The 13395-nt window shown below is 54.1% G+C and overlaps 1 protein-coding gene across 1 annotated transcript; it reads left to right on the top strand.

Annotated features, from left to right (window-relative positions):
- Nucleotides 1-4115: 4115 nt before the first annotated feature.
- On the top strand, nucleotides 4116-4322 carry SMIM45 (small integral membrane protein 45; the record flags this gene model as incomplete). Its single annotated transcript, XM_081249134.1, has 1 exon — nucleotides 4116-4322. One exon carries the CDS (start codon nucleotides 4116-4118, stop codon nucleotides 4320-4322), a length of 207 nt encoding a protein of 68 aa, XP_081105260.1.
- Between the last annotated feature and the right edge of the window lie 9073 nt (nucleotides 4323-13395).

Raw genomic sequence — 13395 nt, 5'->3', positions numbered from 1 at the left:
AAACGTTCATCACTTAAGGTTTGTATTTTACTGTATGTACCTTAGATCTTAACAAAAATCTCTCTGGAAACTCAAACTCACTCCCCTTGGCCCACATATGCTGGAGAGGACACTCCCAGGACTCCCAGATGGTCCCACAGATGGCAGGGTGTCTGTGGGGTGGGAGACCCAGAGACCCAAAGCCATTTTACCCATAGCCTTTGCCACCTGCCCGTCCTCAGTTTCTGGGAATGGACTCCCCAGGGAGATGGTTCCTCGAAGGCTCTTCCCCACCCCGTGGGCCTCTGGGGCTACTCTCTCCTCTGCGACGATAACCACTGCTGTTTATGGAATGCTCACTGGGCCTCTGAAACTTTGCAAACACTCTGTCTCTAGCATAGGAGGGAGGACCCAGGCTTGGGAGGTGGACCCTCACCTCCAGCCCACCCCCGCACACGTCCTGGCTTTGTCACTGAGAAGCTGAGTGACCTTGAAGAAGGAGAGGGTAAGCAGCTTCACGTCTCTGAGACGAAGCTGCCTCAACCCCAAAGTGGGCTTCAACAACTAACCAGCTGGAGGACCAGATGAAGTGATGCGGGGCCCAGTCCTGGCCTGGTGGGGAGGGCTCCATGGCTGGGAGCCACGACTATATCAGGCTGTATCCCAGCCAGGGGGCCTCCGGGGCTGGTGAGGCAGAACCAGGAGGGCAGCCCCTGCGAGCGCGCCTGCAGCCCAGGCTAGGGCTCCGACCCTGGCACTGAGACTCTTGCCACGTGACCTTGGATGACCAATAAATGATTTAACATAAATATATAAAGCACTGAAAGCAGTGTCTGGCGTATGGTAAATGCTACATTGGACCAATGTGTCCAGAATCTCAGTCTTGGTTCTTCCGTCTATAACACATGACCCTCATTGGCTCTACTGGTCATTGCTTCTGTGTCCTACCCACGTGTCAGGGACCCCAATCTCTCCCTACCCTCAAATGGCAAGTCTCCAAATCCTCCTAGTTATCTTGGTAGGGGCCACTTCCTCTCTAGGTCTAGTAGCCGTGGGGTCCAGCAGCCTGCTGGGTGGCTCCCACTTGTCCCGAATTTATCCAACCCTGCTCTGCCTGTCATCTCTGTACCATGTGCACAGTGCAAGGGATCCTGAAGAGAAGGCTGGTTGCCAGGGCAACAGAGGATAAAGCCCTTGCTCTGCCAGGCTGCTGATTGGCTAAGGCAGGTCCCACCTCCCGCTATCCTGAGGGTGGGGGGCAGAGAGAAGGGTCTCCAATGGGCAGGGAGAGGTACAGGCTGCCGGAGCTAGCCCAGGACTGCCCCCTCCTGGCCCAGTCGGAGCCCCTGGGCCTGAGAAACTCTGTCTCCCGTAGGGGGCGTTGGCCTCGCCCTTTCTCTGCTTCCAGCACCCGGGGCGGCTGCAGATGGCAGCATCTCTGGGAACAGCAGCTGCGACTGAGTCCATGGGCCGACGCTGAGCTGCTTAGGCCGAGGCTGTGCGCTCAGCCCGGAGCCCCCGGAACAGGCATCTGCAGGGCATGAGGTGGGTCTGCGGGCACGGGGGTCGGGATGGAGGATTGAGTGGTGCTTGGGAGGCAGGGAGAGGGGCTCTGCAACCCTCACACTGTCCTGGATGGGACTTTAGCTGGAATGCGGGCTAGAAAATTCCTTATAGATCATCTGATAGCCCCTGCCCCCATCCCGTCACTGTGCAGGGAACCCTGGAAGTTCAGAGAGGGTGAGGAGGGGCCCAAGGTCACACAGAAGGCCAGTGAATGTTTTGCTTCAGCTAAGCCAGTCCTCTGAGAAGCGAGGAGAAGGTCTGGGATCCTCAGTTGCCCCAGAATGCCTGGGATTTTGTTCACAGGGCTGGAGAGGTTGGGAGACCCTGAACACTGCTCCGCAGGCCCACAGCATTGCAGCTGAAATGGCTTCTGCTCTGCCCAAGTCCCCCATTCTCGTGTTTAAGCTTAGAGGAGGCTGGGGTCCTGGGTGGGGCCAGGGGAGGGGGCACGAATCACTTGGCCTCAGTCAGGCTAGTTTGGAGCAGCCTTTCTGCTTGTAGGTCCCCTTCTCCACCTCCCCCGAAACCCAGGCCACACCAACCAATTCTGAACCCTCTCTTTGGCTCTACAGAAGGGCAGATGGTTAGGAGGACACTGCCCTAACCCTGACTTTGGGTCATTAGCACACACTTCATTTTATTTCTCCATGAGGAGAATAGGGCACCTTGAGACACTGTGTTTCAGAACAGCCAGTGGGGACCCTGGAGGGCAGGGGAGGGGCTCTGGGTGGATGCAGGACTGGGAAGCAGCATCTCTCCCTCCCCTGGGGTCACAGCCCACCTTGTAGACCCACCTGGCAGTAGAGGGACAAGAGGAGCTGGAGCTTGGAGACAGAGGTCTGAAAAGCTGGAGCTTCTCTTCAGCCTGCCCTGGAGGTCATTCCATCCATCCCTTTTCTCCCCTCCCTAGAAGACAAGGTGGGCCTTTGCTCATTTCATTCCGTTCAGGTATTTTCCCCATCAAACCTCAGGACATCACTGGGGGGTTGGAGTCCAGCTCTGTCACTTCTCAATTGGGCAACTCAGGGCAAGTTAGTGAACTTCTCTGGGCCTCAGTTTCTTCATCTGTAAAATGTGGACAGTAACACCTACCCCATAGGCCTTTTGTAAGGTCTGTCACTGCATTCTGACTGTGGTCTCCCTGCCTGACAGGCAGAAGTGGGGCTTCTCACCTTACCCCTTTCTCACTCCTCAGGAAGGGTCTGAGGGTGGGTTAAATAGGCCCTGATTTATTCCATTTCTGGAAGAGATAACCTGTGGTGTGGCTTTTGAAGTATGTATAGGAGTTTGCCACATGAACATGAATGCAAAGGACATTCCAAGGAAAATGAAAGCATATGCAAAGATGTAGACTGTATAACATGCAGATGCACATAGGTGATTGACAAGTGGTTCCCTGTGATGGCACGTAGTGTGGGAGATGAGGCTGGCAAGGTTGGCAGAGAGCAGATGTGGGCATCTTTGGGCCATTCTAAAGAGTCTGGGTGTATGTAAAACTTGTGAAGCACCTTAAACCTGCTAGCTTCCACTTTCCTGCTTTCCCTACCTCTGGTACACTGGAAATAACAATAGCTGATATTCACTGAGTGCCGATTCTGCACCAAGCAGCATGATGCTAAATGCTCCTTAGGCATTGTCTCGTTAAACATTCATAGAGACCCTAAGAAGTGGGTCCTACTTCTATGCCCATTTCCCAGATAAGGAAACTGAGGCCCAGAGACTAAGAACAAACTACTATGTAGCACTTGGTAAGCGCCAGGCACTGGTTCTGAGCATTTTACGTAAATTAACTCTTTTAACAGTCACAACAGCCCTATGACCTAGATACTGTTTTCACTCCCATTTTACGGATGTGGAAACCAATGTCCAAGTCTTTTGGGACTGGCACCTGTGTCCATACTCTTCTAATTATAAAATGAGGCATGGGCCTGAATTCGGGAGCCTGTGCAGAGCCTGTTGATATCAACCAGGTCCCCTAGGGATGGGCGGTTGTTCACCATGCTTTCACTAAGCCACACCTAGCCAGGATGCACGGGTGGCTGGGGACCCACTCATCTGTGAGGGGCTGAGGGGCCTAGCAAGTGGCAGCCTCTGCAAATGCACAGTCAGAGCCGGGAGGGGCAGCTCAGAGGAGGCATGGCCCAAGCTGTCCTTTACTGAGTGCTCTGAGGGGTCAGTCACCTCACTGAATCCCCACAAGGCTCTGTTAGCGTCCCCTTCTGCAGGGGACAATGCTGAGGCCCAGAGAGGTTAAGCAACTTGCGGGAGGGCACACATACTGTTGAGGGACTAAGCCAGGGCCAGCCCTCAGCTATAAGCTTCCTTGTAGAAGGGCGAGTAGGAGCTGGGTGGGCCCCTGTGGTCGGGGCAGCTGTGTGCTTGGTCAGGGGGCCGGGGCTGCTGAGTCACTGCCCTTCACCCTCCAGGGTCTCCGTCTTCCCAGCCGTAAGGTGAAGCTCTGACCTCCTGGCTCTGCGAAGCCTGCGGGTCCCCCTCTGGGAGGGTGGGTGGGATAAGCAGCCTCTCTGCTGGTTCTCACCGACCGTATCTCAGCAGCCAAGGACTCCGCGATGCCGCACTTCCTGGACTGGTTCGTGCCTGTTTACCTGTTCATCTCTGTCCTCATCCTGGTGGGCTTCGGCGCCTGCATCTACTACTTCGAGCCCGGTTTGCAGGAAGCGCACAAGTGGCGCATGCAGCGCCCCCTGGTGGACCGTGACCTCCGCAAGACACTGATGGTTCGCGACAACCTGGCCTTCGGGGGCCCCGAGGTCTGAGTTGACCGGCTCTGTTGGCGGTGGGGGGCGGGCACCGGGTGCCCTCTCCCGTCCCGCCCGGCCTGGAGACCCCGGGCCAGAGGGAGGAGAACCCCTGGTCCTCCAGGCTCTCCCTCGCAGCCTGGCTCCTCCCAGGAGGAGGGGCTCTGGGAGGACCCTGGCTGTGGGGAAATGGGGCACCTGGGTGCCTTGAGATGTCGCTGCTGATGGCCCAGGACTTGCTCTCCAGGTCAAGCCAGCTTATCCCACACTTGCTCTCCCTAGCTCCGGGGATGCCCCATGGCCCCCCAGTGCCTTTATGCTGCCCAGCACTCCTGCCCCTACACCCGGCGTCAGGCATGGCTGCCCCTGCCTGTCCTGAGCCTCCAGATCTCCCAATTCCCTACCAGATCCTCGGTGACACTCAGCTCCCCGCTCCAGCCAGTGGTATCGACCCTACAGCTTCATGGGCCAGGCTTCAAAGCTGACCCAAGGAAAGGGCCCCCTTTGGAGGGATGTCAGCTTAGCCCAGCCCAGTCCTACCACTCTGGACCCAGGCTTGGCATGGATGAGTGTGTGTGGTGGGGTGTGCAAGGGGCGAGGCCATAGAGGAAGGAGGTGTGTGTGTGTGTGTGTCTGTGTGTGATATAGAGAGAGAACGTTTGGGGGCAGGTGTGCGGAGGGGAGGAGAAGCATGTTTGTGTGAGAGGGAGGGGGGGCCCCCAGGCAGGATGGGAGGTGATGGGGATGGGGTGAGCTTTGTGGGCAGTGTGGGGACCACCAGCAGTTCCCACCCCCCTCCCTCGGCTGGACTTCCCTATCCCTTCCCTTTCCCAAGGCTGAGACCGCTGGCAGGAGCCCCTGCCCTCCCCTCTGGGTCCTGCACTGCACCAGGGGCCCCAAGCCCACCCTGGAGCCCTCCTTCTCTGTGGAGCACCACTGCCTCCTTTTTGGACATAGATTGGCAACCTGCTCACTCCCCTCCTTTGGGGCGTCCATCTTAATTTATCTCAATAATAAAGACTCCATGACTATCTTTGCAGGACTGTCTCCTTTCCTAACAGTAGGATCATGTCTATCATCTCACTGGGTCCTCATAAAAAACATGATAGTTCAATATCCCCCCATTTGGGGGATGGGAACACTGACTCTCCAAGAGGAAAGAGCAGTTTCTCAGCTGTGGCACTACTGACTTTTGGGACCAGATCATTCTTTGGGTGGTAGGGTGATGAGCATATCTGGGTTCCACCCACTAGAAACCAGTAGCACTTGGGCCCTCCCCCCTAACTAACTGGATTCCCTGGGGTAGAGAACCAGCTAGGATATAAATTCAGGCACAGAGATGCAAAACAGCAGGGCCTTAAACCAAATAGAACGTTTTTCTTTCTCACGGTACAGTTCGTAGGGAGGCTGTCCAGAGCTGACCTGGTGGACAGTTCCATGCAGTGTTCAGGGACCTGAGTTGCTCCTCTCTTGCTGCAGGGCTGCTGTCCTGGTTGGTGCCATCCGAGGGGGCTCTTCGGCGTCCCGAGGAGCAGGGTGGAGGGAGGGTGGAAGGGGCCACTTGCCCTTTTGAGGGACACTCCTGCTGGCTGGACCTCTTACTTCCCTTTACACCTCACCAGTCAATACATAGTCACGTGGCTACTCCTAGCTGCAAGGGAGGCTGGGAAGAGCTGGGTGGCTGTGTGTCCATTTAAAAAGTCTCCCTCTCGGGGGCTTCCCTGGTGGCACAGTGGTTGAGAGTCGCCTGCCGATGCAGGGGACACGGGTTCGTGCCCCGGTCTGGGAAGATCCCACATGCCACGGAGCAGTTGGGCCCGTGAGCCATGGCCGCTGAGCCTGAGCGTCTGGAGCCTGTGCTCCGCAGCAGGAGAGGCCACAACAGTGAGAGGCCCGCGTACCACACACACACAAAAAAAGTCCCCCTCCTTACATATAGCTGATTCACTTTGTTGTACAGCAGAAACTAACACAACATTGCAAAGCAACTCTACTCCAATAAAGATATTAAAAAAAAAAGAGAAAAAAGTCCCCCCCCTTGAAAGGGGGAGAACACATGGAGGCAGCTGCCATTCCATTTTCATAGGGACTTGCCAAGGCAACAGGGCAACAGGCTGAGGTTTGAACCAGACCTCCTGACCCCAGACCCGGGCTCGCTCTTGCACACACCCCATCTTAGGAGTCAGAGACAGCAAAAGCTGCCTTCTCTCATCTCGAGGGGTGAGGCTGCCCTTCCTCCCTGGGGCAAACCCAGCAATTGCAGGGGGCTGTGTTGCAGAGCCAGGTTAGGGTGAGGCAAGAGGGCCCCCCCTCATTCAATTCTCGGCACCTCTCTTGCCTCACCCTAGGCCCAGCCCTGTTGTTTCTGAGTCTCACAGCCCTGACCTCTGACCCAGCAGAGCATTTTGCAGCTCACAGAGATTCCGCCCCCCCCCACCAGGCAGCTTCCCCACCACACTACCACCCAGGACTCTTGCAGGCACAAGAGACCAAACTGAAAACAGCTGCAATAATAAGGTTTGGTTCTGGACTCAGGCTCAGCTGGACCCTGGAGCTCAAGGATGTCACTGGGTCACTCCAGCTCTCCATCCTTCTCTCTCTCCATCTTGTTAAGCCCTGGGGGCTTCCTTCAGGTGGATTTTCTCCACGTGGTACAAAGGTGCCCTGGCAGTCCCAGGCTCACGCAGCCCTTGTGCCTTGATTTCAGGAGAGAGCACTCATCTGTTCCTGCAAAACCTCAGGGGGGGCTTCCCTGGTGGCGCGGTGGTTAAGAGTCCGCCTGCCGATGCAGGGGACATGGGTTCGTGCCTCGGTCCGTGAGGATCCCGCATGCCGCGGAGCGGCTGGGCCCGTGAGCCATGGCCACTGGGCCTGCGCCTCTGGAGCCTGTGCACCGCAATGGGAGAGGCCACAGCAGTGAGAGGCCCGCGTACCGCAAAACAAAACAAAACAAAACAAAACAAAACCCTCAGGGGGTGGGCTCCTGTCAGCCCCCAAGGCTTACGAGCTTAGGGGATGGGGGTGCCTTGATTGCCAGGCAGCTCTGGCACCCACCCCAGCAGCCAGGGGTGGAGTTGGCTCTACTGATCACATGGTCTGAGGGGGTGGGGGTAGGTTGCAGCTGTTACCTAAAGGAAGGGAAGGGATGCTGGGCAAAAACCCAGAGGGATTGAGGACACTGCTTTTCGGAAGAGGAAACAAGCATGGAGAGAAATGACCCACCCGGGGTGACCCAGGGGGTTACTAGCACCTGGGTTTGGGACTGGGAGTCTGGGGTGGGGAGGGTGGACAGGAACACTCAGAATTTGGTGAGCATGTGAATCGGTGCTCTGAGTATGGACTTCCAGGGCAGGCAGGGTGTGGCGGAGGTAGGTGAGCAGGTGAGTGGGATCTGTAAGGACCCATTGGAGGGCAGGGCCCTTCCAGTGCCTTACAGATCACCCCACACAAGAATGGGGGTAACCAGCACCACCCACTGGGTAGCCAGTCCCACACTGCCTCAGTTTCTCTGGCAGTGCCAGCCCCAATGTATTTTGAGCTCCCTTCCCTGAGGGGATGAACTTCTTTCATTATGAAGGGGAAGTTATCACAAAGACTCTGGAGTGTTCTGGCCCCGTAGGACAGGAAAGTAGCAGGGACTCAGGACAACTAGAACCAGCCACTCAGACCCCCTTAGAATTCTTTCTCAGACTCTTTTTTTTTTTTGGCCACACCAAGTGTCCTGTGAGATCCTAGTTCCCTGACCAGGGATTGAACATGTGCCCCCTGCAGTGGAAGCGTGGAATCTTAACCATTGGACTGCCAGGGAAGGCCCCTCAAACCTTTTTTTTTTTTTTTTTTTTGCGGTACACGGGCCTCTCACTGTCGCAGCCTCTCCCGATGCGGAGCACAGGCTCCGGACGCGCAGGCTCAGCGGCCATGGCTCACGGGCCTAGCCACTCCGCGGCATGTGGGATCCTCCCAGACCGGGGCACGAACCCGTGTCCCCTGCATCGGCAGGCAGACTCTCAACCACTGCGCCACCAGGGAAGCCCTCAAACCATTTTTTATTCCTGCTTCTGTATACCTACTTCACTAACCAACCCCGATTCCCCCCATCATGGAAGATGTAGCAGCCAACTGCTGGCAACTTTTATGTCTTACAGCTCCAGCCAGTGGAGAGAGAGTTACCCTGTCCCTCTCTCTGGCTGCAAGCACAAATATCTCAGGGGTGGGATTCATGGCTCCTCCTAGGTCAGGCGCCCATTTTAAACTCATCACCCAAGGCTGGGGCAGGGTCCTCTGTGGTCCAGCTTGGGTCAGGGCCCATCTGGACCAGTCAACATGACCTGAGCACAGGTCATCTCAGAACCTGACGCTGAGTCCTACTGTCAGGTCTCTTGTGATATTATGGAAGGAAGGCAGGGTTCAGAAGAAATGATGAAAACTGTTCCCCCGCCCCTAGCTTGAACACACCAGACAGTCCCTATTGGAGATGTATTCAGCTTAACTGGATGAGCCAGGGAAGGCCTCAGACTAGATCTGGCCAGCAGCCAAGTTTGGTTTGTCCAACACAGTGCTTTGAAAAGATGCAATTTTTTTTTTTTTTTCTGCACCATGCAGCTGGCAGGATCTTAGTTCCCTGACCAGGGATCGAACCCAGGTCCTGGGAGTGAAAGCACCAAGCCCAAACCACTGGACCGCCAGGGAATTCCTGAAAAATGCAAATTAATTGGCAACATTTATAAGTCAGGAGATTTCACATAAAAATCTTTTTCTGACTCCTCTTTAAAAATAAAAATTCTGGCCATACTGGCTCTAAAGTGTGAAGGTGTTCAAGGTTACCAGCTTCACAGCCTCAGCAGGGAGGATGTTGACTGTGACACTACCTGAGGCCTGGGCAGTGGCCAGTCTTCATCGCAGGAAAGCTGGCAATGTCCAAAAGCTGCAGCAGGGTCTCCTACTCCAGGCTGCCAAGGAGGAGCTTGAGGCTCAGAGATGGTAAGGGATTCACCCAAGCCTTCTGCTCTTAAACCTGGATCATTTCCCTGTGCTCTCCCCAGCGCTTATTACATAAATGTTTACTTATACATGCTCCTCCCATAAAGGACCCAAGAAGGCTTTAGCTGAAGGAGCCACATACATGGGGGTGGAAAGGAAATATTCTGACTCTGACTCCTACTGTAAAACTACTACTTGTCTCTGAGCTTCCTGGCAGCCACAGGGAAAGGGGAAACACAAAGAGGTCATTTTATTCCTGTTAGGTGATAGCAGGAGAAATTAACTGTTAGTGAAAGACAAGTTTTCTGGTTCCAAATACTAAAAAGAAATGTCTCAGTGTTAAGAGCAACACAGTAGACTGTGCCCTCAGCATTTTGTACAAGGGGCAGGGTTGACCCAGATAGCAGAGCCAACAGAAACAGGCCAGTGCCCATGGAACCAGATTTTTCCATCTGCCAGGGCATGCCAGAGGACTGTACTGGGAGCAACTTGAGGTCAGGGCCTGGCAATAGTAAATCCTATAAAACTGTCCATTTAAATTGCATTTTGGGGGGATTTCCCTGGTGGCACAGTGGCTAAGAATCCTCCTGCTAATGCAGGGGACACGGATTCGAGCCCTGGTCTGGGAAGATCCCACATGTCACGGAGCAACTAAGCCCGTGTGCCACAACTACTGAGCCTGTGCTCTAGAGCCCACAAGCCACAATTACTGAGCCCACATGCCACAACTACTGAAGCCCGTGCACCTAGAGCCTGTGCTCCACAACAAGAGAAGCCACTGCAATGAGAAGCCTGCGCACAACAAAGAGTAGCCCCTGCTGTCCGCAACTAGAGAAAGCACACACACAGCAATGAAGACACAACTCAGCCAAAAATAAATAAAATAATTTTTTTTAATTGCATTTTTTGGGACTTCCCTGGTGGTTTAGTGGCTAAGACTCCATGCTCCCAATGCAGGGGGCCTGGGTTTGATCACTGGTCAGGGAACTAGATCCCACGGGCCACAACTAAAAGATCCCACGTGCTGCAACTAAGAGTTCACATGCTGCAACTAAAGATCCCACATGCCACAACTAAAAAAAAAAAAAAAAGGATCCGTCACGCCATAAGGAAGATCCCACACATGGCCACGAAGATCCTGCGTGCCAGCTAAGACCCGGCGCAGCCAAATAAATAAATACATAAATAAATATTTAAAAAATAACAATACGTTGCATTTTTGGGGGCGAGCTTCTTGCTCTGACAGACAACTGAGTTCACCAAGCATTTCTGTGTGCCAGGCATTGAGAATCACAGATGATTAAAGCCCAGATAAGTGTCCTCTGCCAGTGCCTGGCATTGCACTCAGCTCATGTCAGATTCTTGTAGAGAGCTGGTTGTTTTTTTTTTTTTTTTTTTTTGCGGTACGCAGGCTTCTCACTGTCGCAGCCTCTCCCGCTGCGGAGCACAGGCTCCAGACGCGCAGGCTCAGCGGCCATGGCTCACAGGCCCAGCCACTCTGCGGCACGTGGGATCCTCCCGGACTGGGGCACGAACCCGTGTCCCCTGCATCGGCAGGTGGACTCTCAACCACTGCGCCATCAGGGAAGCCCAAGCTGGTTGTTTTTATATCACTCCTGCCCTGCCTGCTTCACTGGGTTAGGGTAAATGTCGAAGGGGGTAGTTGGCAGGAAAGCACTGTATAAATCCCACGCATAATACAGCTATTCTCCAGAACCCTGCAGAGGCATGTCACATACCTGCTCTACCCCAGGCACTAGGTCTGGCACCAAGAATGCAAAGACAACGACAATATAGTCCCTGAATCAAAGGAACTCACAAACTGGAGGGACAGATGGATATGTAAACAAATTACAACTGTCCTAGCAAGAGAAGTATGTGTGAGAAACTGAAAATAGAACTGAATCCCAGGGAAGGGGGTTATCAAGGAGGATATGACTACTGATCTGGGTTTTGAAGGCTGAATAAGCGTTTTCCCTGTAAAGGGAAGAGGAGCCAGCAAGTGCAAAGCCGTGGAGGCTAGGGAGGACCCAGACCTTTCTGAGAATTGTGAGTGGTGTCGTGTGGTTGCAGCACAGAATACTGGCAAGTAAGTGGTGGGAGAGGAGCATGAACAACCAGAAAGTTGTGTTTCAAGTAAGGCGTAGGTCCAGGGAGAGAACCTGATGACCTGCTAATTGCCACGTCCTTCAGGAAGGCTTCCCTGACCCCACCAGCAGCTTTCCCCATTACAGCCCTAGTCTTGTGTTGTGACTTTTTTTCACATGTCTGTGGAGAGCAGAGACGGCATCTTCTTATCTCAGCCTGCAGCCTCCATGGCACTGGGTAGGGCCTCCCTGAAAGCACGCTTGTCGGAGGAGTGGGGCCTGTCTCTATGTCTTGCCAGGGGCCACCCATCTGCTTAGAGACAAAGATTTTAGAGATGCTAGGAGGCTTTCTGGGGGTCAGGTTTTGTGCAGGTTTTTAAAATGCTTTGGGAGGTTTCGAAGAGTCCTGGGAGCTTTCCTTTCCCACCATCTGGTTGCTGTCAAGATACGGTGGGTATATCTGGGCTGGGCCCAGGACAGGGAAACAGGAGGTGGGAATGTGTAGGGTCCCTGCGTAGGAATGGCTGCGATGTTCGGACTCTGGTCCCCGAGGGCGGCACAGGCTTCTCATTGTTCTACCCCCTCGGCTCTCCACTCTGGCTGAGCGGGCAGGGCTTGGGAAGGCTTGAGAGACCGGCTCTGGGAGGAAGGCAGCGGCTCCAGGCCCCCTCAAAAGACCATCACACTGTCAGTCAACACCCTTACAGAGAACCCTGGGAGGGCAAAGCCCCTTCTCCTCCACCCCATCAAGTGGGGGGCGGGAAGCTCAGAATTTGGAGCCTGGAGATGTGGGTGTCCAGCTACGGGTTCATTGTGTGAAACTTGGCAAGTCCATTTCCCTCTCTGTATCTGCAGCTGTAAACAGTTGGAATTGATGTGGACGTCACAGAAAATCACGAGGGTAAATAAAAGGGGAAATCAGAATTACAAGGCAGTAATTTCAATGGCTAAGGTTGACTGAATTCATTGCATGCGGGATAGTGCAATGGCACTTCTCACTGCATCCTTACAGCCGTGTGAGGGGGCCAGCAGTGCCGCTCACCAAGTATGCCTGGCTCTTCCGCTCTTGTACATGGTAGGGTTAACCTTCCTCCAACTAGTTCTTGCCAATGAGTTGTGATCAGAAAAGTCCAGGCCAAAGCATTTAATAGCTACCATATGATTCACCACTCTCTCCTTCCTCTGCCACAAAGACCAACACGGCTCCAGTAGGCGGTTGCTCCATCAGCCGGGGTTCCAGAGTGAAGGAGACATGGAACAGAGCCTCAGTGGACCCAGACCACAGTGGAGATGAGGCACGAATCAGAAATAAATAGTTGTTACTATAAGTCACTGGGATTTGGGAATTGTTTGTTACTGAAACATAATTTAACCCATCTTGACTGATATAATTCCCACTTCACAGATGAAGAAACTGGAGCTCACAGAGATTAAGTGACTTATTCAAAATCGCACAGCTGTAACAAAACAAGGTTTGAGACTCTAGAGCTTGTGCCACTTGTCTGGGAGGCCACCACAATGGTTTTTTGCTTGGGTGGAGGTCTGTCCTTTGAGGCCACTTTCAGGCCTGTCGATCTTTCCTTTGGTGGGAAAAAAACTTGTGTACAGACACAAGGAGGTCATTGCCACTTCGGGCCACTAGAGGGCAGCTGAACCCAAGCGCGTAATTAACAGGCAGGCAGTTTCCTCCAGGCCCCCAACACTGGAGGAGAGAGACGGGCAGGTGGGCAGCAGGAATACTGAGATGAACAAGACCCATTCCTTGCTCTCAAGGCCCTAACAGCCTGGCAGAGAGCAAGATGGAGGAATTCCAGACCTTCAAGAGGTCACATGAAGGCATCTGGTTCCTATTTAAAAAGGCAACTGAGGCCCAGAGGGGCAAGAGATCTGATAGAAGTTGCACAGTGAGTCAGTCACTGGCCAGAGAGGAGAGAAGCCAGCGAGTAAGGACCCCTGACTTCAGCTCAGGGTTTCTGCATCTCAAAGATAATGCAATCCAGTGGGGGTGGGCGGTAAATGCTCCC

The sequence above is a fragment of the Mesoplodon bidens genome, assembly GCF_964165515.1.
Source record: "Mesoplodon bidens genome assembly, chromosome: 11".
Classification (NCBI taxonomy): Eukaryota; Metazoa; Chordata; class Mammalia; order Artiodactyla; family Ziphiidae; genus Mesoplodon; species Mesoplodon bidens.
The sequence above is the reverse complement of the archived record's forward strand: the minus strand, read 5'-3'. Positions and strand labels throughout refer to the sequence as shown.